The sequence below is a fragment of the Harpegnathos saltator genome, unplaced genomic scaffold (genome assembly GCF_003227715.2).
Source record: "Harpegnathos saltator strain DR-91 unplaced genomic scaffold, Hsal_v8.6 scaffold708, whole genome shotgun sequence".
Lineage (NCBI taxonomy): Eukaryota > Metazoa > Arthropoda > Insecta > Hymenoptera > Formicidae > Harpegnathos > Harpegnathos saltator.
In genome coordinates this window covers 1,279,108-1,303,401 of record NW_020230547.1, presented here as the reverse complement: position 1 = coordinate 1,303,401, position 24,294 = coordinate 1,279,108, and the positions used below count along the sequence as shown (strand labels likewise).

The 24,294-nt window shown below is 42.1% G+C and overlaps 2 protein-coding genes across 7 annotated transcripts in view; both read right to left on the bottom strand.

The window, feature by feature from the left end:
* The window catches only part of Nf1 (neurofibromin 1), a 29,547-nt gene extending 15,663 nt beyond the window's left edge, over positions 1-13,884 (bottom strand). For 3 of the 4 annotated variants that reach the window (XM_025305644.1, XM_025305645.1, XM_025305646.1), the window contains exons 1-10: positions 13,573-13,884; positions 9,029-9,353; positions 7,169-7,387; positions 6,392-7,079; positions 6,053-6,299; positions 4,561-4,941; positions 1,890-2,076; positions 1,520-1,693; positions 987-1,060; positions 30-907 (exon numbers count right to left, since the gene is read on the bottom strand). In XM_025305644.1, coding sequence (XP_025161429.1) covers positions 30-907; positions 987-1,060; positions 1,520-1,693; positions 1,890-2,076; positions 4,561-4,941; positions 6,053-6,299; positions 6,392-7,079; positions 7,169-7,387; positions 9,029-9,353; positions 13,573-13,632 — 3,233 coding nt within the window. In that variant the 5' untranslated portion in view covers positions 13,633-13,884. Of the gene's footprint in view, positions 1-29; positions 908-986; positions 1,061-1,519; positions 1,694-1,889; positions 2,077-4,560; positions 4,942-6,052; positions 6,300-6,391; positions 7,080-7,168; positions 7,388-9,028; positions 9,354-13,572 lie in introns of those variants that run through there. The other variant, XM_025305647.1, reaches the window with a different exon arrangement.
* A 1,293-nt stretch (positions 13,885-15,177) lies between these two features.
* Ipk1 (Inositol phosphate kinase 1) overlaps positions 15,178-24,294 on the bottom strand; it is a 185,428-nt gene continuing 176,311 nt past the window's right edge. For all 3 annotated transcript variants that reach the window (XM_019845350.2, XM_025305652.1, XM_025305651.1), the window contains 5 exons: positions 19,859-20,064; positions 18,642-19,058; positions 18,313-18,534; positions 17,361-17,743; positions 15,178-16,731 (listed from right to left, as the gene is read on the bottom strand). In XM_019845350.2, coding sequence (XP_019700909.1) covers positions 16,530-16,731; positions 17,361-17,743; positions 18,313-18,534; positions 18,642-19,058; positions 19,859-20,064 — 1,430 coding nt within the window. In that variant the 3' untranslated portion in view covers positions 15,178-16,529. The remainder of the gene's footprint in view (positions 16,732-17,360; positions 17,744-18,312; positions 18,535-18,641; positions 19,059-19,858; positions 20,065-24,294) is intronic.

Sequence of the window (24,294 nt, the reverse complement as noted above, 5' to 3'; positions counted from 1 at the left end):
CATTCAAAACGAGGCATGTTCGTCGTTACCTGGCCTGAGTTGTGTCGCCGCTGGTTGTTTGAGTGATGTGATTCGCGCACAACACCCACTCGGTCAGATACTCGGCCAGCTTGTTCCGAAACCTCAGTTCTTGCCTAAACGCCAGGTCGTCGCGCCTCTTCATCATCAACCCCACGAGCTTGCACATTTTCGTCTTAATGGAGATCGAATTCACCGACATGTCCAAGTGCCTGACGTATCTAACGATCACCAATGTCATGCTCTCGATGTTGGTCATGCCGAGGTACTCGGAATACTGATCCGTTTTAGACTCCAAGATAGTTACGATTATGAAGATGGTGTTCTCAATGAACTGCGTGTTCAGGTCCTGCAGTATCACCGGTCCTTGCTGATCGAAGAACTTCTCGACGATGCTCTTGATTTGGTCGAACAATATCGGGTACAAGGCGGGGCTCAGCTCGTGCGCGATCGTCTCCTTCACATGCTTCTGTATCGTCGTGCCGACCTTCTCGTTGTTGCAGATCAGCAGCTGCAGCAAGTTCAGCACAAACTGCGTCACCGGGTAATACTGCACTTCCTGGTTAGGGTTCGTCAAGCCGGACGTCGAGCCGAACTCTTGCTGTTTCGTCGAGTTCTTCTTCGGCTCGGGATTAGAGAACGACATACTGAAGGGCGGTGTGTTCGACGAGGGTCGCTGCAGGCACACACCGCCTAGAGCGCACAAGAACCCTGTCATGTTGCCCCACTCGCTCAGCTGGTCCTCCAGCTCGTGTTCCGAGTTCTGATGCGCCGCTCTGCGTTTCGCGATGCTGCGATAGTCCGCTTGACCGTCTTCCGTTTTGGTCTTGGGGTAATTGCACAATTGTCGCGAGGTGACCTCCCACTTTATCACGGTCTCCTCCCAAGCCTGAGCATCGACAGAAAAGACTTTCTTCATTCCTGTCGGTTAGACGTAAAGCGTGCGTACAAAGAGACGATATACGTACGGGGTATACACCATTCACGCAATGGTCTATCTTCCTCAGTAAGGAAAATATCTTCTTTTGCAACGGGCCTTGGCCTGAAATATAGATATTGAACTGTACCGTCGCTACGCAAGGATTTTCTTCCCGCAGAAATATCACAGAAAACTCGCTGCTTCCTCGTCGTGGCCATGCTGATTCATCCAGAGGTTCGGAGGCGAGGAAATACAATCTAAAAATTCTTGCAAGATACGTTGAAATGAAAGGGATACGTTTACAACATTACACGATCAATGGAGCAGGTCTTGTAGATAATCCAAACACTTTTCTTTTATTATGAGATGAGAAAGGTAGGTTGCATGTCACATCAATTTAACAGTTTTAATGTTAATTTAATGTTTGTTAGAGCAAAAGGAAAGTGTAAGTATTTTTTTACAGATACATCTCTTTTTCAGCGTATCTTGCAAGCACTTTCGGCATGTATTTTCTCGCTTCTGACGTCATCAAATCAGAATTCCACGATGAGGGACCAGAGGTGACTGAAGACAGGTTCTTACCTTTAGTAACAGCTGTATATAGCTTATTTTCCTCGCTCTCCTTCTGATTAGCATTAGTATTAGTAGTAGTGGAACTAGCAGCAGTAGTAGTAGTGGTGGTAGTGGTGGTGGTGGTGGTGGTGGTATTAGTAGTAGTATTAGTATTAGTATTAGGTTGCTTACTCTCCTTACGGGCTGTTACAGTAACAAGGTCTTTAATACTATACTACAGCCGAATAAGAGTTTTGATAATCAAAATAGTAGCATCGATCTTTGCATTTGTAAGTGAATCTTGAAATTCGACGGAATATCTTTCGCCTCGGTATACAAAACAGGCTTGGCACTGGTCAAATCTCGAGGGAGTGAGGAAATTCAGAAAAATCAAACTCACCAGTGCTCAACGTGTTCGAAGCTTGCGCTAACTCTAAGTACAAATGATAATTCGGAAGGAGACAAGTCACTGCCACCTCGTCGCTGCCGCAACGAATATCAGCTTCCTCGCATAACAACGCGAAGCAAGACATGGATATTAAAATAGCCTCTGTGTCTGTGCTCCATAAGTACATCAAGAAAACGACCTGTGCATTCAGTACAGTTATATAATTATTAATTGTAATTATTAGTCACACAATAATTAGATATATAAATAACTACATAATTGTATACAGAGTGTCCGGGATCTTTTGGAAAGGGAAAATTCTGGAGGTTAATCAGATCAAATTGAAAAGAAAAGTCAAATGCCATTTTGCAAAAATCGCAATAGTTGTTAAGTTATTAATGGTTAAATGAAATTAATGGTAAAAATGACCACATCTAATAAATAATAGTTGAAATTGACCGCATCATTTTAACTGATAACTTGAAAATTTACGTATTTATTTGCAAAATGGTGAAGAACTTTTTCGTCCAGAATGATCTAATCTACAATTATATGACGGCTAACCTAGCAACAGGCTCAAGATTCAGAATTCAAAGTTCAATATACCCATATATATCGCTAAATTTTCAAATTATCAATTAAAAGAGTTTCTAGATGTGGTCATTTTCAATCATTAATAACTATTGCGATTTTGCAAAATGATACATAACTTTTCTTTTCAGTTTAATCTAATTAATCTTCACAATTTTTCGTTTCCAAAAGATCTCGGACACCCTATATAAATATATATATTAAATATAATTTATATACGTATATCTTTTCAATTTACGCATTAATAATTATGTATATCTGATTATCACACGTAGTTACACACATAATTTTTTAATAATTTTAATTTAAATTATATATATGGGACGATACGCGTCAACCTGATCATCTCTCTGTCCAAAATTTGGTGTAACGCATAAGGACGTGTGATGGTTCAAAAAATTTGTCTATACGTTAAAATACTTTTAAAAGCCATGTGGCCCGTTTAAAAAATCAAGATGGCTGCACCAATATGGCGCTTGAAAATGCGAAAAACCGCATGAATTTCCAGATACCTCCACGTTATTAGCTGAGTAATCAACGAATCAGCCTCGAATCGACACTCTATGAGTATTCGATACCGCTGATCACGAATCTGGAGTCAGATCTCCGAAATTCGATATGGCAGATCCAATATGGCGTCTAAGAATACGGGAAGTTGCCTAAATTCCTAGATATTTCTAAGTCATTAGCTGCGTAATCAACGAATCAGCCTCGAATCATCACTCTGGGAGTACTCGATGACACTGATCGCGAAACTGAAGTCAGATTCTCGTAATTCAATATGGCAGACCCAATATGGCACCTGAAAGTCCGGAAAACCGTATAAATTTCTAGATATTCCTCATCAGAACGAATCAGCCTTGAACCGATCTTCTTGGAGATCCTTGATAACCCAGAGATCCACATTACAGACAGGCAATGCCTTAATCTATCAACCCCTGAGGATCTACATCACAGGCAGGCAAGGTCTGAACCCAACTATCCCTGAGGATCTATACGTAGACACCTTTTCATAATAGTTGTTAAGTATTTTTATCGGTTGCTTTCAGAATAACTATGGTCGCTTCATCAATAATCCTTTTCAGGATAGTTGATAAGCATCTTCATTGATTGCTCTCAGGCCGATTGTGGTCGTTCGATCAACAGTCTTTTCAAGATAGTTGGTGAGCGTTTTTAATCGGTGGCTCCACGAAATACTGTATTTAATCTCTCAACAGTGGTCTTCAGTTCCATACGTGGTGTGATTCTGTTCGAGCATAGTATTTATCAACATACATAGTATTCGTTAATATCATCCTCATCATTAACTTTCTACTCATCATCATCCTTGATCTCTTCATTCTCCTTATCGTTACCCTCATTCACATCCTCCTCATCGTTATCCTCATTCTCATTCTCATTTGCATCCTCATCATTCTCACCATCCTCCCATTCTTCATCTCCACTTTCTGATATCCATTTATATCATCATCATCGTCATCGTCATCGCCCTTCCAGTAATCATCGCCTTCATTATCCTCCTCCTCGTCATCCTCATCTTCATCGCCCTCATCATCTTCCATTATCCGAATCCTCACTATTCTCTTCATCTCAATCCTCATTGTCTTCATCATTCTTCTCATCATCCTCCTCTTCATCATCCTGTAGGAATATCTAGGAATTTATACGGTTTTCCGGACTGTCAGATGCCATATTGGATCTGCCATATTGAATTTCGACAATCTGACTTCATTTTCGTGATCAGCGTCATCGAGTACCACCAGAGTGTCGATTCGAGGCTGATTCGTGGATTATTCACCTAATAACGTAGAGATATCTGGAAATTCATGCGGTTTTTCGCATTTTCAAGCGCCATATTGGTGCAGCCATCTTGATTTTTCAAACGGGCCACATGGCTTTTAAAAGTATTTTAACGTATAGACAAATTTTTTAAGCCATCACACGTCCTTATGCGTTACACCAAATTTTGGACAAGGAGGTGATCCGATTGACGTGGATCCCATATATATGTATAAATTATGTTACAAATTAATTTTCATCATTTATGATTCTATAACAATCGACAGAGATGCTTCATTCGTCGGACATATACCTCGAGTTTAATGTGCGCTTGTTTGCAAATCGCAATTTCGCTGCCCACATTCGCATTATCCTTATTCTGAGAGAGAAAGGCGTTCCTGCGGATCAATATCTCATGCAGCCACTTGAGTATGGCTGTATAGTTAAAGATCTGATGTTGAATTAACTTCTGAGAAATCGAGAACAGAACCTGCGAGCTCACATCCCAATAAGTGTTCATCGGTGCTTCAGGATTCCACGCTTTGATTATATTCGGGTGATGTAACACTAACAGAGCCTCCATTGCCTCATCGGCGATATCTGGCATCGAGGTCTGATGGATTAGTAAGACCAGTCCATTGATCAGCTCTAAAGTGGAGTTTTGCATATTTTGGCCTTGAATTTGGCCGGAATTCTGCAAAGCGGCGAATTAATACAGCTGCCAAACGTCTCATAAACCCTACACATCCCATCCAAAGTAAATCAGGCAAGTAGCAAGTTATCGTGTCTCGCACAATTCCCATCGAGATCTTGCTGCTGGCATGCCTCTTTCTCGGGATTGCCCAGGGTTGGAAAAGTTACGTTTCGAAGATAATCCAATGGGTAAGAACAAACGCGTTACATCGTTACTCGTTACCCTCATCAAATCAACGATTCGCGCAAATTACATTAAATTGCATAATTTAATTTATGTAATTTACACACACACACACACACAATTCCTGATCAGTCGTCGCTATTAACGTTCCTCTTTTTGCGTCTGACTGTGTGCTCATTCTATGTATTCCGCTAGTAACCATGGAATAAAGTGAAAGTCAATGATAAAAGCAAAAATCGTACTAGTCATCATAACCAAGAAAAAAACAATTGCTTCATCGTTATTAACGAAGAAAGGAAAACACCAAGGTACTAAGTTGTCAGTAGAGATGTGCGAACTATTCGAATTCGAATCGAATCTAATCGAATCTAATGTAATTCGATTCGATTCGAATCTGAATCCCTATGATTCGAATCCGAATAATTCGAAAATTTCGAATCGAAGATTCAATTACGAATCAAATATATTAGCGTGCATTACATTTGCATGCATCAAGTACAAAACGAGACATCTGGGCCTGTATGTTTGAACCCTTAACTTGTAATTAACTTAGCTTATAATTAATAACTTAATTATAAATTACTTTAAATATTTAAATATATATTTCACTTTAAGATGATATTACAATATCAATATCCCCTTTCATATTAAAACCTTCCATCATTATGTGCATGTTTAATAGTCATGTTAAATTTTTTAATGATTCGATTCGATTCGAATTCGAATGAAATTTCATAGATCCGATTCGATTCGAATTCGAATTAAAAAAATGAGATTCGATTCGATTCGATTCGACATAAAAATTCTTGATTCGCACATCTCCAGTTGTCAGCGGGAGAAAGTAACTGGTAAACGGTAACGCAACAAGTTACAAGCAATTTCCGACCCTGGAAATCACCCTATGGCTACGTGTAGAGTGGCAACATACGTGCAACATCAGCATGGGGTCTGCGTGGATGAGCCGCACCATTCCCAGCAGCACGTTCTTGGAGTTGGCTACGTCCTCCTTGCTCTTAAGCAAATTCAAGCTGTGGATCATGCGCAACGGCGCGTACCATATGTAGTTCTGCGTGACCTTGTTGAGCGTGTCGGTGAACATGTTCCGGAACTTCGTGCTGTGCGGGTAGAGAAGATCGATCTGCGGCCACCACGACAGTCTCGGCTGCGTGATGATCCTGAAAAGCGTGAGCGAGGGCACCGGTGAAAAATATCGCCGGCGCGGCGCTTGGGCGCGACCGTTGAGAACGAAAGAACATTCGGCACTTGCTTGTACAACGAGCTGACTAGGACGAACTGGTACGTCGACGGGTAGTTAACGTTCAGGCAGACCTTTAAGACTTCGCTGTTGTGCGGATTGATGCGGAAGCAGCTAATAAAGCAGTCGATTATCAAGTCTACGTCCTGCGCGGTGTGGTTCTGCCCGCGGGAGAACGGCTTGGAGGTGTTGAAAAGCAGCGACATCAGGTTGGCCATCAGCTGCTGCACCAGAGTCAAGACGATGTTGTTGCCGTGCTGGTCGCTGATGTACGTGGCCGCTTTCGTCAGCTTGACACATGTGACCGCCGCGGCCTCGGTCAGCTGCCGGCTGGAGGAGCTGCCATACCCCAGGCCGCGTTTCACGTTCTCGATGAAGTGCCTCTTCTTGATGTGCCGCGGCGAGCCGGGCACGGCCTTGTCGGGCCTCACGATCTCCTCCAGTACCTTGGGCGACAGCACTAGCAGCATGATCTGCAACGGCCACACCACTATCGCGGCGCGGCTCTTCTTGTCGACGAACGCATCGAGCACGTGGAACAGTTCCTCGCACGCTTTGCCGAGATCTTCGTTCGGCTGCTTCTGCACCTCGGCGAACTCGTTCGGATAGGTGTCCATCCAGTTCCAGATCGCTTTCTCCAGAAAAGACATGAGCAACAGGTGCACCGATTTCTTCGGCGACTGGACTTTCTGTATCGTTTCTGCGGAGCGACACACAGCGAGCGCACGCGTGAGCAATGGTACGTTAATTAGTGCAGTAATCGCGTCACACTTAATATCCACCGCCTACCATTCAACAGCCTGGTCAGTCTGTAAACGTCAACATTAATGTGCTGTATTATTTCGATGTCGCTGCAGTCCGGATTCTCGTCCCCGCTGTTGGCCAGCTCCTGCAGCCGAGCCGATATCCGGTTGAAGACCGCGTTGAAGAAATTCAGGCTCAGGGCGAACAGCACCTTGCTCGCCAGCTCTCTTATCATCTTCGTTTGCGGGCTGTCGTGCGATATGCCTGCAAGAAATTCAGAGAATCGCTCGTGTTTGCAGGAACTCAAACCCCTTCATTTGACCCTCATGTGCGACCTTTCGGTAGTCGTGTACATTTCCGACCTCACTCTTTGCCCGTAGGATTAAAAGAGATTATATATAATTATATAAAATCATATATAATTACGTATAAATTATATATTATTATCTACGATTTACGCGTGAATTTTGTCTCTAATATCGTCACGTACGAGTATATAATCTCGTATATAATCATACGAAGTTATGTACGCCCGTACTGAAAAAAGACGTTGTTGAATTAACGCAAGACGAAATGGTTTCATTTAATTGGGCATCTACATCTACGAGCTGTCGTAAACATAAGCAATTACTTTATTATATTTTTTCTATGTAAACATATGTAATTATGTATGTCCCATACAGCACAGAAGTTGCAGCAATATTGCTGCAACGTTGCAACATTGGCCGTGTTCAGCAGAAAAAGCTGCTTACCAAGCGCTTAGTGATTATTATCTATGATTGGAGTATTGTTTTAGATCTTTAACAAATCCAGAGGAATGAACCAATCAGAAGCGATAATTACTAAGCGCTTAGTAAGCAGCTTTTTTTTGCTGAACGCGGCCATTGTTCCAACGTTGCAGCAATGTTTCTTCAACTCTATGTGCTGTATGGGTTTATAGTCATATAAAGGCAAAATCTATGTATACATAATTAACTGCAACGTTCGGGTCCTCCCAAAATATACACAGAGTGTCCCGAAGGTCGCGGAACAGCCAGATATCTCGAAAATAAATAACGAAATTTTAGAGAAAAATGTTTCACACAAAAGTTGTAGAATTTCAAGTAACTTGATGACCTTTGGTAATTTCAAAATCACCAAGTTAACACAAAAGTTAAGGCACTATTGCAACGGCATTCTTGAGACCAAACAGTGCAAAAAAGTCTAGTACCACTTTTTCTTCCGACAAATAATCACGGAGATAATAATCATCGAGATAAGCTGAATATTGAAAAAGTTACCAAGTTTTCCTTAAATATCTCAAAAAATATTAAGCAAATAAAAATATATTTCAGACAAAAGTTGTTTAAATTAATGAAAAAAGTGATATAATAAAAAATGGGGGTTTCCATTTAAAAATTTCAGAGTGATCTTTACATGATCTTGACAACACGATTCAAGGTCATTATTGCTTCTTCACTTGAAATTCTACAACTTTTGTATGAAATATTTTTCTCTAAAATGCTTTATTTTCGAGATACTTGGCCATTCCGGGACTTTTAGGGCACTCTCTATAACACAAACAATCCATAAGCAAGATTTTTACAGTACGATCAGCAGCAGATAAAATAAAATATACATCTACTGATATGAAATAATCCTGTATGAACATTTTACAAAGTTCTCAGGAATTCCACTGACGAGGGGGAGGGGGAAGATGCATATAACTTTGCGAGTCATTCTTACAGTACTCCTGTATGAATTCTTAATGAACGACGAATTCGGGAAGGAAGAACATTTCCGGAATACCTTTAAGAATTCACCGTACTATCTGAAGTAAGGCTCCAGAGAGTACCACGCGTGTCTCGCAGGATCCAATGTAATCCTTCATCAGATAGAGCTCTCGAATCCTGTTTTTATGCTCACCTATAAACTGGTAGATCTCCTTGAGCAGCATTTTCATGGCCTCGTCCAATTTCGTCGTGTCCTTCGGCTGGTTCGTCAGGCACTTCTCCAGCGTGTCCAGGACGATGATGATGGACTCTCGCCGGTCCAGATTCTGGAACAGCCGTTGGACACCTGTGCTCGGCGCCGTCGCTCGGTGCTCCGTCTCGCTGACGCGCTGCAGCATCTTCACGAGGCCGGATATAACGAAGGAGAAGTGGTACTGAGAGATCTCGATCAGACACTCTTTGCTCCTCATCTGGTTCGCGCGGGATTGCGGGCCTTGAAGACCGGAACGACATGGCAGCTGCATTCGAAGGAGACAAATCGTTGAGGGACAATCCAGTGGGAGAGAAGCTGAAGTACGAGAAGGTGAAGATGCAATGCGCAAAGAATTAAGTGTAAAAAATGTTTTACTCTTCAGGTATCAGAGTGTTTGTTTGAGGAAATCTTCAATTCTCCGAGGGGTTTCTAAACGGGAAATATTGTTTCAATTGAATAAACATCGATTACATAAAAGTTTTGTATACATGTAACAATAGGAATTTCGGATTTTCTCAGGTAAGATGAAACGACTGTGTTTTTATGTTGTTGTAATTTCATGTACATACCGTGTAATTTCTGCTTCCATCCTTCGCGTATATTGTTTCGCGAAACGATAAAACGATATAAAAATACGACGTTTCATTTTACCTGAACGATTACCGAAATTACGTAGTCTGCGATAATTTAATGGAAAGACGTCAGGAAATTCCGTCAATATAAATTCCATTCGGTGTATCGACATAATTTAATTATCCACTCCTCATAGGCAAATCTGGCAATATTCCACGTCGCCGGTTATTGCTTCGATCGCTCCATTATGTAAACATAACCTTTTCACGGCTGACAATGGCTGCGTTCAGAAAACACAACGGTTACACAACGGTTGAGTAATTCGTCAACGTTATTGGTCTGAATGTAAGGATCTAACACAGTAAGGACCAATAGTTACTAAACGCTCAGCGAGCGCTTTGTTTTCTGAACGCAACCATTAGCTGCGTTCAGAAGAACAAAATGATCAGTGAGCGCTTAATGATTCTCGCTCCTGATTGGCAAATACTTCTGGGTCTATGAAGAATCTAAAAGAACGCTCCAATCAACAGACAATAATCACTAAGCGCTCACTGATCATTTTGTTCTACTGAACGCAGCCATTAATAATTGCCGAAAAGGTTCCGAAAGGGTCAAGATTCGAGACGCGTTACAACCGCAGAGTTCATATTTACACATTTCTGAATATTTTTTCTCGATATTTGAAAGATTTCGTTCCACAACCTGCTCCATTTGTGTCGTATTTATTTATTCTTGCTTGCAATCTTGTTATTTCATAAATGTGAAATGTCGTCAATTAATCGACGCTAACTGCGGCAGCAAGTGTTGCTTCGAGAGGTTTACACATTTTGCAGCCTTCATCGCTGAAGACCGAAAGAATTGACCTGTTTCCTGCCAGGAGCTTATTGTCCTTGCGAGGACAGTGAGCCGAAGGTACAGTAATTATCACGCTGCACGGGACATAAAAATAGCCGCGCCGTAAAGGAGGCGTTAAGCCTGAAGCGTTTTTCGCGCGCGCGAAAGCAACAGCGGCGACAAATTGTCTCGACATCGAGAAACGTCAATTTACGCGCTCGTGCCGCGCAATCGATTACGCTTTTGTTCCCTTTTCTTCGACTCGTGTCTGCCCAACAACGGGCAGGCAGTGCTTATTAAAGGAGTGCAATTTTCATTCACCGGCGCCATATGTAGCGTCACTGTGACAACGAAACTGCGAATTCGGCAAGGGCGTAACGAATTCGCGGTTACGTACGTTACCTTCTTGAGTCCTTTGTGCGATGAAGAAGAAATGAGTTAATAAGTTGAAGTTGAGTGATGTGATCCTTGCGTGGAGAATTCTCCCGGCGAAGAAGAATTTTATGTACGATTAATTTTGTCTCCGCATGGCCATGCATAAATATAAGTAAATGGCCAAAAAGTGCAATAATGTACAAACAATTAAAGTAACTGCAAACGTGTGTGTGATTGGACGGAATTTCTTCTTTTCTTCATTCAACAGCGCTTTTTTCAATGTGGATATATATAATTATATACATAACCATACGGAAACAAAATTTTTATATAAGGATTATATATAATGATATATAATTTATATATATACAGGGTGTCCCAGGGATCATTTGGAAATCAGATCAAACTGAGGAGAAAAGTTATGTAACATTTGCAAAATCGCAATAGTTATTAATGATTGAAAATGACCGCTCTGGAGGCTCTTTTAATTGATAACTTGAAAATTTACATACTTATTTGCAAAATGGTACTTGACTTTTCTTCTCAGTTCGATCTGATTAATCTTCACAATTTGTCAGCTCCAGAAGATCTCAGACACCCTGTATATGATTTTATATGATTATATATAGTCGTTTTTGACCGGGCTATTCTCATTTCATTTGAATCCAGCTCTGATATGACAAATATAAAACAGAGAAGCTCTCCGTTTCTTTCTTTTAACGCCATCGTCATTGTGACAGATAAAGAAACTCGGTCATCTCGAGGTTTATCTTAAATCGTTTGGAATTTATCGAGTAATGAGAATACGTACGTCTCCTAATCAATTTTGCAAATATCGCAAACGCAGATTCCTCGCATAATCCAATAAGGAATATTACTTCAACTACGATCGTCAGCTGACGATCGAGCAAATTAAAGGTAAATATTCAAAAGAAAAAATCGCATCCCGTCTCGAATCCTTGTAATTCAAGATGTATTTTAGGGACGATGGTTGGCGATGGTGATTTCCGGAATGATGCCAGGTGGAGAAATTAAAATGAAATTAAAAATTTTGATGTTTTCTTTCTGATGCATTTACTCTTTCATCTCAGCCAGCGCTAATTATTTTCTCTTACTTCTTCGTGAATAAGAAATCGTTTGATATGGCTTTAATATTTCCCTTATTAATTTATCTATCCCACTGAATCGTTGCTGAAATTAATGAGTCTACAGACAGAAAATAAAAGTTTTGAGATTAGGCGAGTGTAAATCCTGCGTAGAAGCCTGCTAATCTTTACAAAGTCCCCATTCTTAATATACAATATTCTTCAATCCAGCAAAACGGAGGATTTCACCGATGACAAAAAAGAGCTTTCGATACGCAAGTGGCATTAACTTCGAACTATCCGCATAAGTTGAAGCTTATCATATCTAGAAACAAAGAGAATCTTTCATTTCATCTCGACTGATCCGATCTCCCGCTTGGTTTACATCGATATCAAATATACGCGACAAACATTAATATCAAAAAAACATCGAGATGTGAGCTTTCCTGAATATTTACCAAGGTACGGTCGGTCAAAATCGAGACGAGACGCAAAGCTACGCAAGATCGCCCCGATATCGATGATACAACGCACCCTTTAACAAATACGCTACTGCTCGCTGCTACACCTTGATTGAGCCGCTCTCACGGCGAGCTTGACTGGAAGCAGAGGGGGGCGAAGGTCAAACCGCAGGGGAGGAACCGGGGGAGAGGGAGGACTCACTCGCAAGAATGCGTCTTTTCATGAATGAACGAATAAAGGAACACAATGTCGCGGTGTCGGGCACGATGATCCTTCGCGTGAGCAGCCCTCATTTCCTACCAATAAGTGCACATAATTGCATGAGCAATTTCGAGAGAAGAGCCGAGGGGCTGCAGCCAAGCTCGGAACTTGAAGCTCGCTCAGCTTCGACCCGCGTGCGAAAGACCGTAATCAGCGTAGGTCAGCGATCTATCGAGGTCCTTCGAGCGAGATTAATACAATCAAGGATGGATGGCTGTATTCTTCCGCCTCGTCCTTGCACCGCCGAGCCCACCTCCTGTGGAATCGCCCGTTGCGTATCCGGCGATCCACCACTCCGTGTCCCCGGTCCAGGTCGACTTAAGTCAAGCTGGCTCCGGCAGGAGCTCGCAGGGACTCGACAGGACCGCGAAAACAAGCGTCGCATCCTCCAAGTCTGGCATGTTCCACAGGCTCGCGTTGTTAGCCGGCCGCTTGGCAACGCGCTCCAACACGAGCATCGTCCTCGCAGTCGTTGATCCAGAAACCAGCACCCGCCCGGCAGGTCGGCCGCGACCTACCCCGCGCGACGGGATCTCGGCTCGAAATTGGATATCCCCTCGAGGAGGGGCTGGAGTTCTCATCGAGGGGGAATCAGGCGACGGGACCGGCGACGTGTTCCCGGGACGTGTTCAGGAAGAAGCATGAGAAATCGGCTAACGTGGGTTGTTCTAGAGGTGACGTCGGGCGGAGGAAGTGGTCACGCTGGAAGAGGGTGGTAAGGAGAGAGAGAGAGAGACAGAAACCGCGGAAAAGAGAGGAACGCACAAAACGCGGAGGTGGAGCAGCGAGGACGAAGGAGGAAGATGCAGCAGGCGGAAGGAGAGAAGGGCGAGCTCGACGAGCGGCGCTTCCTCCTCCTCCTCCTCCTCCTCTTCGGGGTACTATCGCGCGTACCTGGTCCTCGAAGCGCGTGATCAGCGCGTTCGCCCATTCCTCCGGCCTTTGCGTGCCCATCTCCCGTGCGAAGCTCACTGACAGGGCAGTTTACCACGTACGACGACGAATCAGCAGTCCCCTGCGAGCCCACGAACATACATCACCATTAACGAACGTCGACTGACAGGCCGCGTCGTCGCGGAGCCGCGGAGCGCACCCGATTGGGAGGTGCACTTGCGCGTTTTGCCAGTGCTGAAGTAGCAGATATGGCAGACCGTGCCTGAATGTGCCGATCCGCCAATCGCGCATGGTGCATTCTCAGGGCCGGTGTGACGGCTTCGGCGGCCCCCCGACGTGTTTATCCTGGGATCAAAAAAGGACGTCTTCTGTCTCTCTTATTCTCGTCTGTTGTCTCATCCAGAAGAGAGTCTGTTGTTCACGAAGAGAGAAGCACAGGCAAAGGTGATGCTGTTGGATGTTGGGAAAGTTACGGAGGGTCAACGGGTAAAATTTCACCTGAAAATTCTTTTCTCTGTGCTTCTTGCTAATTCGTTTGCGATTTCATTGGATTCTCACTCCGACCGTCGACCACATGTTTGCCACATCGTGCAACGTTCATGGTCTTGAACGGGACTGTTGCGGGTGACAAGGAGCCTTGAAGATCTCTTGAGAAATGCTCGAAATCCTACTGACCTAGTGACAGCCCCTTGCAGGGGGTGCTACTTGGGCTTCGTCCGATCCTGATTCACTCAATGCTAGTATACGTTTACCCCACCTTGCATCCACGTCATTCATAACTGTGCTACGCGTCCTTGTATCTAGGGTAATCGTTTGTACGAAAATTCGATCAGGTTACTAGTATTGTTACGTGAACGTCCCTCAATATATACTCGATTCGACTCGGGCAATGTATCGAAAAGTTGCCGCTTTTATCGGATCGCGTGATAATCGCTTAAGTATAAATACCTAATGAGCAAAATGTTCCCAGTAAACATCGAGTAAAATATATTACATGGACATTGTTATAATCTCTCGAGGTAACTGTTGCGTGCAACATGTTATATTGCACTGACATTCTCGAATGGAAAATTATCTTACATATCTTACACAATAAATTATACGTGTATTGATGTAATGTTTACTACCCACAGACAGTTGCAGCAATATTGCTGCAACGTTGTGCTGTGATAGGTAGGTTAGCAGTATGTCAACAGATTGGCAGCAGATTCGACTGGAGTATCGCAGCAGATCTATAATAATATATAGATCTATATAATCATCTGTAATCGCATTAAATTTAAGCGATAAATCTGTAGTGTGTTCTATTTAAATATATTTAAATGATTAGTGAGCAACAGTCTACTCTACTCAATCTTTGTCAATCTGTCATTATATTCTATTGGCAGAACCTGTTGTTGTATTTCTGTTAACAAGCTGTAAAAAGAAATTTACAGCTGATACTGCGAAATCTGCCCTTACTTGACTTGTTAGGTATCATGTCATCGAACTGTACATACACTATCATACTAACACACTAACATACACTATCATATATCTTGTGGAGATATTTAATTGCAGGAAATGCAAGGTGTACGTATTGGAATATATATTATGAAAATTGAGTTTTTGAATAAGCGATTGTATATTTGCAGTTCTAAGCTATTTATACAAGCTATTTGCTTTCATATTCGTTCTTATTCGTTCTAAAGAGGAAGCGCTAGCAAGCTCCACAATTTAAATAACTTGCTAACTTCGCATCCACTTAAAAGTCAGTCTTGTGACTATGAGATCTACGCGCACTCAGATTAGTTAGAGAGTTACTTTGAATCTTGACTATCTGTGACATTTCTTTCCCACTCTACAAGCTTATCAGCTTCGCGCGTCGAAAAATCAAACGAAATAGAAGTATAATCTGAGTGGTAATGAGAAATCACGAAAAAACGTGCGTATAACATTTGTGCCGTAAACGATTATACCTTCTTTTCACAATAACGCTTTTGCGCGTTAAAACCGCAACAGTGAATCCGTATTACACAATAGTAGACAGTCTATTCTGTTCTACTTTCTGCTTGTAATTTTTATGATTTCGTTCGAACGACACTTTCTACATCTTGTAACGTTCATTGTCTTGAACGAGATTGTTGCGAGTGACAATGATTCGAAGAGAATGACAAATGATTTCGAATTTGTTGGAAAATCTTACAATAAATTCGACTGATTTAGTGAAAGCTACTTGCGGAGAATGATACTTCAGCTTCGTTTGGCATATTAGCAGATCGTTATTGAAGAAAGGGATCTATAACGATAACAAACAACGTATCACTTCTCAGCCCTAGGCAAAACTGCTTCGACGAATTCAGCTCGCGAAGCATCCGACTGCAAAGAGTTAAAATTAAGTAGTAGTTTTACAGCCTTCAAGGACAGGTGATTCGTTTGTTCGTTGAACTTGTACGACTTGTATGCGCATGACTTTCCCTTACATATCGTACATGGTAGAAGGTAAATCAACCTGTATCACTATACACTAATTGACGATCTCGGTAGTATTAATATTCTCACTTTTAAACGCGCATGAGCAATACAAGAAGTAGGATCACATAAGGATCCATGGCGGACTTCGTAATCGGTAAGCGTGTCGTCAATTATGCGTATATACGCTTATATCCATAATTATTAATGGCTGACTCTTAAACAAACAATGAGCGCAAGATTGATCGATAAAAGCCTTGCCTATGCTAATGCATAAGCTAATGAAAGCAACGAGCGATCGTCGATCGAAGTGTTCGTCCACGTAACGGCAATGTTTCTTGTTCGCGCCAATAAAAAATTCTCGCTTGCTCCAAAGCCAGTTGTCACTTTTCATCGGTCAATCTTGCGCTTTTATCGTTTATTCCTTTCCTTTCTGTCTAGAAGATCCTTCGTCTTCGTTAAATACTATATCTATATTGCCGGCGTCGCTTCCCGTCCGCGCGGTCTTATCTATTCTTAAAGGAAATATCTTCTTCTTCTTCTAGCAAAGAAATCACAGCATCGAAAATATCCACGTCTCGTTGTCGGTGTTTCTCGATGGAATGAACACTTTTCGGGTCCAGGTCCGAGACTCTAACGCTGCTCAAGAAGCACAGCTGCTCCGAGAGCTTGATCGTGTTTTCCGTAGGTACTCTCCATGCGTTTTCCCTGCAGAGAGAAAGAAATCCCAATTATTGGAAATTATACACATACACACACACACACACACACACATACATAATTATCTGAAGTACATTCGGTATGGCGAAAGTGGCGACAGGTTGGTTGCGCCGTAACGAACCGCGGCATTTTTTCTGCTCTGCTAAATTACATATTCCGAGTGGGAAACTCGTTCATTGCAATGTTTCGTGTTGGGCAATCGTTATATGTCTTGGACAATATAACTATATCAAGGAGCTTGTACCTTGTACGATACTACCTCGCGTTAACTTAACTCTTTACGCTCTACATACTTTTACACGACGTTCGAGATTGACCGTTCACTCGCGCGAATGCAGAGTCGAGTCGAGTCGAACAACGTGAGTGAAGAGGATTCATTTCATCAACAGTCGGCTACGACCCGTGATTCTCATTGAATTTGTGACACAAGCTGATCGTTACCGCCAGACATGAGCCGACGTGTGTCGCGCGTAGCGGAGTGCCGGAAAAATCGCAAAGTTTATCGCAAAGGTTGATACTTGGGATACGCGGAGAGTGTTAATCTTATCGCGAATCTGTTCTTGTCAGAAAACTTGTTAGAAGAAACGCGGGCTGCTTGTTTCGTGCAATGTACTTACGGCTCCAATTCGCGGAAGGTCATTAATATCGAACAATCTCTGACTGCGGCGAACAAAAGGTAATTTTGTAACGCCAACAAGTGCTCGGCGGTGATCGATGCATTCGCCTTTCGCTGGTCACCCTCGTTGTCGGCCATCTGATACGGGCTCTCGTTGCTCCCATAGAATGACTGCTGCGAATCTGAGTTGGGATTAATTCCCGTTTGCGATACGAAGCCGCCGTTCACGAACGTTTTGTCGCTATTAACAGGTAAGATACGTTTCGAGCAGGTAGCGCCGCAATTTCCATTCAGATCGCCGTCGTATTTCGTCTCGATGGCGCTCTTAAATAGCCTCTGGAAGTATACTCCTCTTGTGGGCTGCGTTTTTTGGACGACTGCATTCTGAAACGAGACAAAGAGAGTGACAAACACGCTCTGTCTGGAGTGTCGCATCGTATAAAAATAGATTAGGAACACGATAACGAAGCGTGCAGGTTTCGCGATGCGCGATCGACGAGATGCAAAAGGAAGGTAATTGAAAAAAGAACGATACTATTGCATACTGGGGCTAATAAAGGTAACGCATATTTGACGCTGAAGTTTCTGAAGCTTCCAATTATAAATTCGAATTATATTCGAAGAAGGAAATTTCGAGGATACTCGTGTGAATTTGGAACTTGGAGAACTCGAACTGTTTTCGAGTTCTCCAAGTTCCAAGGAGTGTCCGGATACCGAATTCTTCCACGTGGAAAGTTTCCACCGTAAGGTCGGGTGACGCTAAAAATGACGCTTAAACTGGTTATACTTAAACTAGTTGCAATACTCAACATTGGCAAGAGAGAGCTTCGATACTTCAGACGAAGCTCAGAGACTCAAAGTGTCCAAGTTGTATTATTCGAACTTCAGTGTCAAACATTGAATTACACCGGAAAGTTTCAACAACATCAAGCAATGCCATCTCCGTTACGTACCGTGTGTCCGTCGGATAAGACGCGTCGGGGGACGTTAGCGGAGAGGTAGCAGTCGTGCAGCTTCGTCAAATCGGAATATATCATATCGTCAGTCAGCAGCGGCGCAAATTTCGAGTAGATGCTGTGGATGTAGTTGGTATTCGTGTAGGACAATCGTTGGATATTCCAGACTCGCTCCAGCACGGAGCCTGTCGGCAAACCGTCGCTGTCGAAATTACAGACCTGAAAGAAGGACAAGAGTCACTCGACGTCTCACTACAAACGACCACGTCGTTCTTTCCTCTTCTTCCGACAAATGTTAGATTTTCGTGGCAGCTTTCGTGGCCTACCTTTCCCGCGAGACGAAGACACCTCTCGGCTCTCGCGACCGCGCTCGGCTCGGCGCAGAACGTCGGCACTTGGTTCGTAGGTAAGAGGAGACGCCGAACGGGATGTGTGGTGGCGAACAACGACTTCAGCTGTTCCTGGGCGAGGGGTTGCGTAAGGGCGGAGTACATCAGATTGCAGAACTCGTCGATGTTGCGACACGGCGTCGCACTCTGACCAAACCATTGGCTCAACACGTCCTCGAGATCGCCCGGCTGGGACTCTTGGTCGTAGACGACCAGACCGTCCCTGAAGATCTTCAGGTTGTTCTGCGGCGACTTCAAGAGCTCCTCCACGGCGGCCTTCATGCGCGTTTCCACTCCGGAGAACAGATCGAACGGACAGTAATTGCTGCGGGCTGAGACGCTCTTCCGCCGCAGCTGAAAAAAATTACACTTTGCGTGAGGCTTATTTATTTATTTATTTATCTTATATTGGCTCCTCGAGAATTCGCTCAGTTAAGTCAAAAGTTGCTTAGGCGAAAACTAGCTTACTTAAGGAAAAAATTAAATCAGAATTTAATTAACTTGTTACAAGCCGATATTTACATGTTTACTTGCATAAATAATTTTTTAACCGTACGTTTTAAGTTAATATAATGAGAAGGTCAGTTTTGTGATTCAGTGTTCTACACAAAATAACAATACCCGATGCTTAGAAAGGGAGAGGGAAAATCTCACTGATGTTATTTTTTTCATTTTTTATATTCTATATTAAGTATGTGCAGCCCGAGCGATGATATTCCCCTCGATATCGATAGGTTATTCATTTGTGCTTTGAATCAAAAGCTATCTCTTCTAAGATTAACCAAGTTATGAGAGTTGTCAACTTTTCAATTTCATTATCAACTGATTGACCGATCAGCCTGCTCGTTTGAGACAACAACAATTAATATACGGCTCCTAGTGCCTTCTTCTTTATCTCAACTTGCTTAATTTGATTTATCTTAATTAATCTCGTCGCCGTGGCGTGTCTTCTTTTTAACCTTTTGCTGAATTTCTCTATCTTAATTAATGTCATTAGTATCTCTGCATTTCTCCACTCATCTGGACTTATTGACTTTCTCTGTCTTAATTTAGCCCAGTTTATTATCGTATCGTAGTATTTCTTTTTCATCCTGGTATTAACAAAGTCGCTTTTCGAAACGTCGTGGTACTGAAGAACGGTCCGATTGGTATACCTTGGCGTACTGGATGAGACAATACGGACACCTGGGGATCTGCTGCTCCGCCTGCTGCAGGTAGCCCTGCTTCGGCTTGATCTCCACGCAGAACGACGAGCGACCTCGAAAAAAGCTCTCGTCAAATTGAAGACGCGAGTTCAAGAACGCGTAGTCCGGGAACTTCATGGCGCACGTGTCCGTGATCTCCTTGTGCAGACGCTCCTCTGTAACAAACGAATGATGTAAGATCGAGACCCGACGACAAACCTGAGGAAACTCCGTTTGTTTTTTTTTTTTTTTTTTCAGACACCGCCTTGTCTCATAATAGCGCGTCGGGTTGGTGCTATCGTCTTATTTGCGCCGATCGCGGAATTCGGACGATGCGGGTTCGCTTTAAGAGAGGCTTTTCTGATCTCCCGGGAAAAATCTTTTCACGGGAGAGACGCGTTACGAAGGAGTCGTGAGAGTCATAATTACAGGAAAATTATTTTTAATTCTTAATTAATTAATTAAGAGGCCACGAAGTTTTTTCATCCAAAAAAAGTATTCTATTTACTTCAAAGCGATTTTTCCGATAGTCTCATATTCTAAGCGAGGCTTTTTACAGAGGAAGGGTTCCTCTTTCAATAAAGCGATTAAAGTGAAGCATTCATCTAACATTTATTAGATATTATTCTAACTGTTTTCCTCTCATTTCCAAAGGATTTTCTCTTATATCAATTAATTTTTCTCTTATTTAAAGAGGTATATGTTAATTTGAAGGTCGACTCCTTTTGCTCAGTCATGCTCTACCTCCAGACATGAACGAAAAAATATCCATGGTGCTCATGGGTCAAAATATTTGGAATGCTTTTCGAAAAAGGTATGTGTGTTGCTTTAACATATAACGAGGATAATTTATCCATATTTGGTCGAATACAGTTTACAATCTATCGTAAGAAGTTAAATAATATATTCTTTCTTTTAACCATGTTTCATACAATCGGTTATGATGAACATCTTTGTAGCTATGAAGTTCATAACAAAACTGACTGGAAATTTATTTTTTATGATGATATTATTTCATTCGTGCTCACTTGTTGTAGAACTGGAATCAAAAGTACATCTATACATATATATTATTTTTGGCTATACATTATAATATTTTTTTCAAATTAACTAGTACAATCAGTAAGAATAAAATACAGTGAGAATAAATAATAATCCTCTTAAAAAAAGATTAAGCAATCTGTGTATAGGAGGAAATTTATATTAGAACCAATAAGATTTGCCTTATATATGTAACGTATAATCCCCTTAACTTTAAGAATATTGTGTTTATAATATTTTCCCCTTAAGCCTAGAGGAATCCTTTTGAGGCCATATATAAGAATAAAATCCTCTAAAATGTAGATCAGGGGTTCCCAACCGGGTGTGCTCGCACCCCCTGGGGATGCGAGAAAAAGTGATTGTAATTAACAATGATTAAGATGAATTCTGGAATAATCCGGCGTTTTTACCATCAAATTAAACAAAAGTGTTATTAAAATTATATATTTTTTACGTATCTGTACGTATATATTCATCACGTCATCATCGTTCATCATCGCTGTGCGAAGCTTGATACCATGGATAATAATTTTATAATATTAAAATGATAGTTAATTTCTATAAAACAATACTATGTAATAATAAAATGTATTATAAATTAACTTCTTACCCTAAAACCCTAACTACTGATTTTTACCATGAAACATACGAATCATTTTCTTTTAGTAGGGGGTGCGAAGGTTTGTTAATAAATTTTTAGGGGTGCGAAATACAAGAAAAAAAAGATTGGGAAACTCTGATGTAGATGACTCGACTTGTTAGAAAATCACTTTCTTTCTGGATGTTCCAGCCGTGTCCGCCTGTTTATTACAAATGCTTTCAGAGCAGAGCTCCCCCGAACACCAGCGGGCCGCATGGACATTGTTTTTACGTGCAGCCGATTAAGCGCTTGTCATGACATAACCGCCGTTCCGGCCGGCTAACGTTTCTCGCAGGGGGGTGCACGGGTGACTAATGAAGCACGTTGAATTTGGGATATACACCGCCGACGGATAAGCAAGATAACGAGGCGACTTCTGTTGGACGCATTTAATTACGGCGATATCTTACGGCCGACACGCCGGCAAACGCGTGAAGGGAAAGTCCAAGCGCTCTCAGCGCTCGTTAATTTATGCTACTCCGATAAATAATCGTCTCGCAGTCATCGTCGAGAGTTTATCGCCGATGCTGTTCAGCTGCCGTTTGGAGGTGAGCTCGACCGCATCTTTTGTCGCGACGTTTTTCCTTTTTCCACGATGCAGGCGCGAACGGCAGGCGATGTTTTCGTAATCTCTCTCGGAAGATCGCTCGTGGAAACGTACCTTTACGCAATGTAATCTCGCGCTCTCTAAATTTCTTCGAGTGAAATTTCTCACTCGAGGAGCAGCGAATCAGCCGAGTCACTCGAATTCGAGTAACTTTCCGTCTATACGGAGTGAATTAAGTATCAGCGGAACATTCGTTCCTGCGACTTCGAGCAGCGCGGTCTTTCCCGTCGCTCCGAGCGAATTTTCACTCGAGCTTTCAGTGAGATTTCACTCACCGAGAGATTCGAAGTAACAATCCCCAGGAGCGAATTGAGTTTGGAATTTGGGAAGCAAGATCTCTAAATTTTCAAGAGCGAGATCGCGTTAAGAGAGACCAGAACGACACCCGAGTCGATGAAATTCGACAACTTTCCACTCGCACACAGCGAATTCTGCATGAATACTTTTGCTCGACGTTGAAGAAAGAATCTGGTATCACCGTGGAGATAAATTCATTCCGGCCCCGATGGGAGTATCATTCATTTTTATGAATCAACATCCGGCCTGAGCTTGAGTGAAATATTCGTCCCAACGATTCCGGGCTTTTCCTCGTCGCCTCGCGTTAATTCTTATTCGAGTCCCGAGCGAGAGATTTCGCTCGAAGAAATTCAAGAGACTATTTCTGGGAGAGAAAGGTCTATTGACGTTTCTTCGATTTCCGGTCATACAAATCTCACGACTTTTCACACCCGGCTGCGAATTCCGTTCGTCAACCGCTCAAAAGGTCAATCGATCGATGAGCGATTAATGTCGCATGTATCATCTCGAGGTGTTTGCGAATTCCTACATCGCTCGCGATAAGAATACACCTTCGTTCCCGACGTTGCAACGCCGTCTTTCCGCCGCAACGGGCTTTCTTCTATTTCGAGATCACGAGTGAATTGCGAAAATGTTTCGCGCCTCTACGCATTGTCTTCTCTGAGGACGGTCGTGGTGTTTGACGATTGTGTATACCTTACGCGCGCTAAGCTTCAAGAAAGCCACGACATTCATTTTAACGAGAACCCGTGTAGTCTTTCTTATCCTTTACATTACGTTTGAGAATTCGTCTCGTATTACGACTCGATTGCTCCACTAATTTAACACTTTGGCAGTTTGACATGTCATATTGTACTGCATCGTATTCTCTTCAGATCAAAACCCTATAATGAAAAATATCTAGAAAACAAAGAAATATCTAAATGTCTTCCATCTACAAGTATCTAGAAAATAAAAAATATTTATTCGGCGCGCGCGGAGATGCTAAAATGCTAAATTTAATAATAATTTAATTTAATTTAATTTTTTTTAACTTTCTTTATTTCATTTATTTTTCTCTATTCAAATAAAAAAATCTAAATTTAAGTAAATAAATGTTATTAGTTTATCAATTATTACTGTACATATTTTTTCTTACTTTTTAGATATTTATTTTCTCAAAATAACGAACTTGATAAATGTTAAGGACTCTTCCGAAATTACGATTGGGCTCCTTTAATAAGCAATCGAATAAAAATTCGGCGAAACTAGCTAGTAAAAGTCCGTGCGAGAAAATAAATTTAACCCTCAAAACCTACCTACTATGGAGTGAAATTTCACCCCGTGCAAATTTTTGGTCTTATTAAAAGAACGTAACTACGTACTGACAATATTAATTTTACAGATATTTACTCACACTCTCAGTAGTGACAACATTATGATAAGACAAATCAATTCTCGCATACACTGTTTGCTACAAACAATAACAAGTTGGCTTGGGGGTATATTTGATAGTAGTTTTCAAGGATTAAAATTGTTCAAGCGCAAACATATATACAACGCATCGTGAAGAGTCATTTTAATGAACTTACAAGAAAATAACAATTTTTATCTCATTGAATGTTAAGGCTTCATGGAAGCTCGCCTTAAAGGATATATTCTTCGGCTAGCAGCCGAACAATTCCGTCGGCGATTTTACCCTTGTTGTTTCCCGCTTGCCGGAAGTCAGCGAAGCGCGACTTCGCTGTCAAAAGCGCAGCCGACGGATTTCTCCTCTCGACGAGAAGGCACGTTGTTGTGTCGGCAGGATAACGACACGCGGCGGCAATCACGCTAAATTTC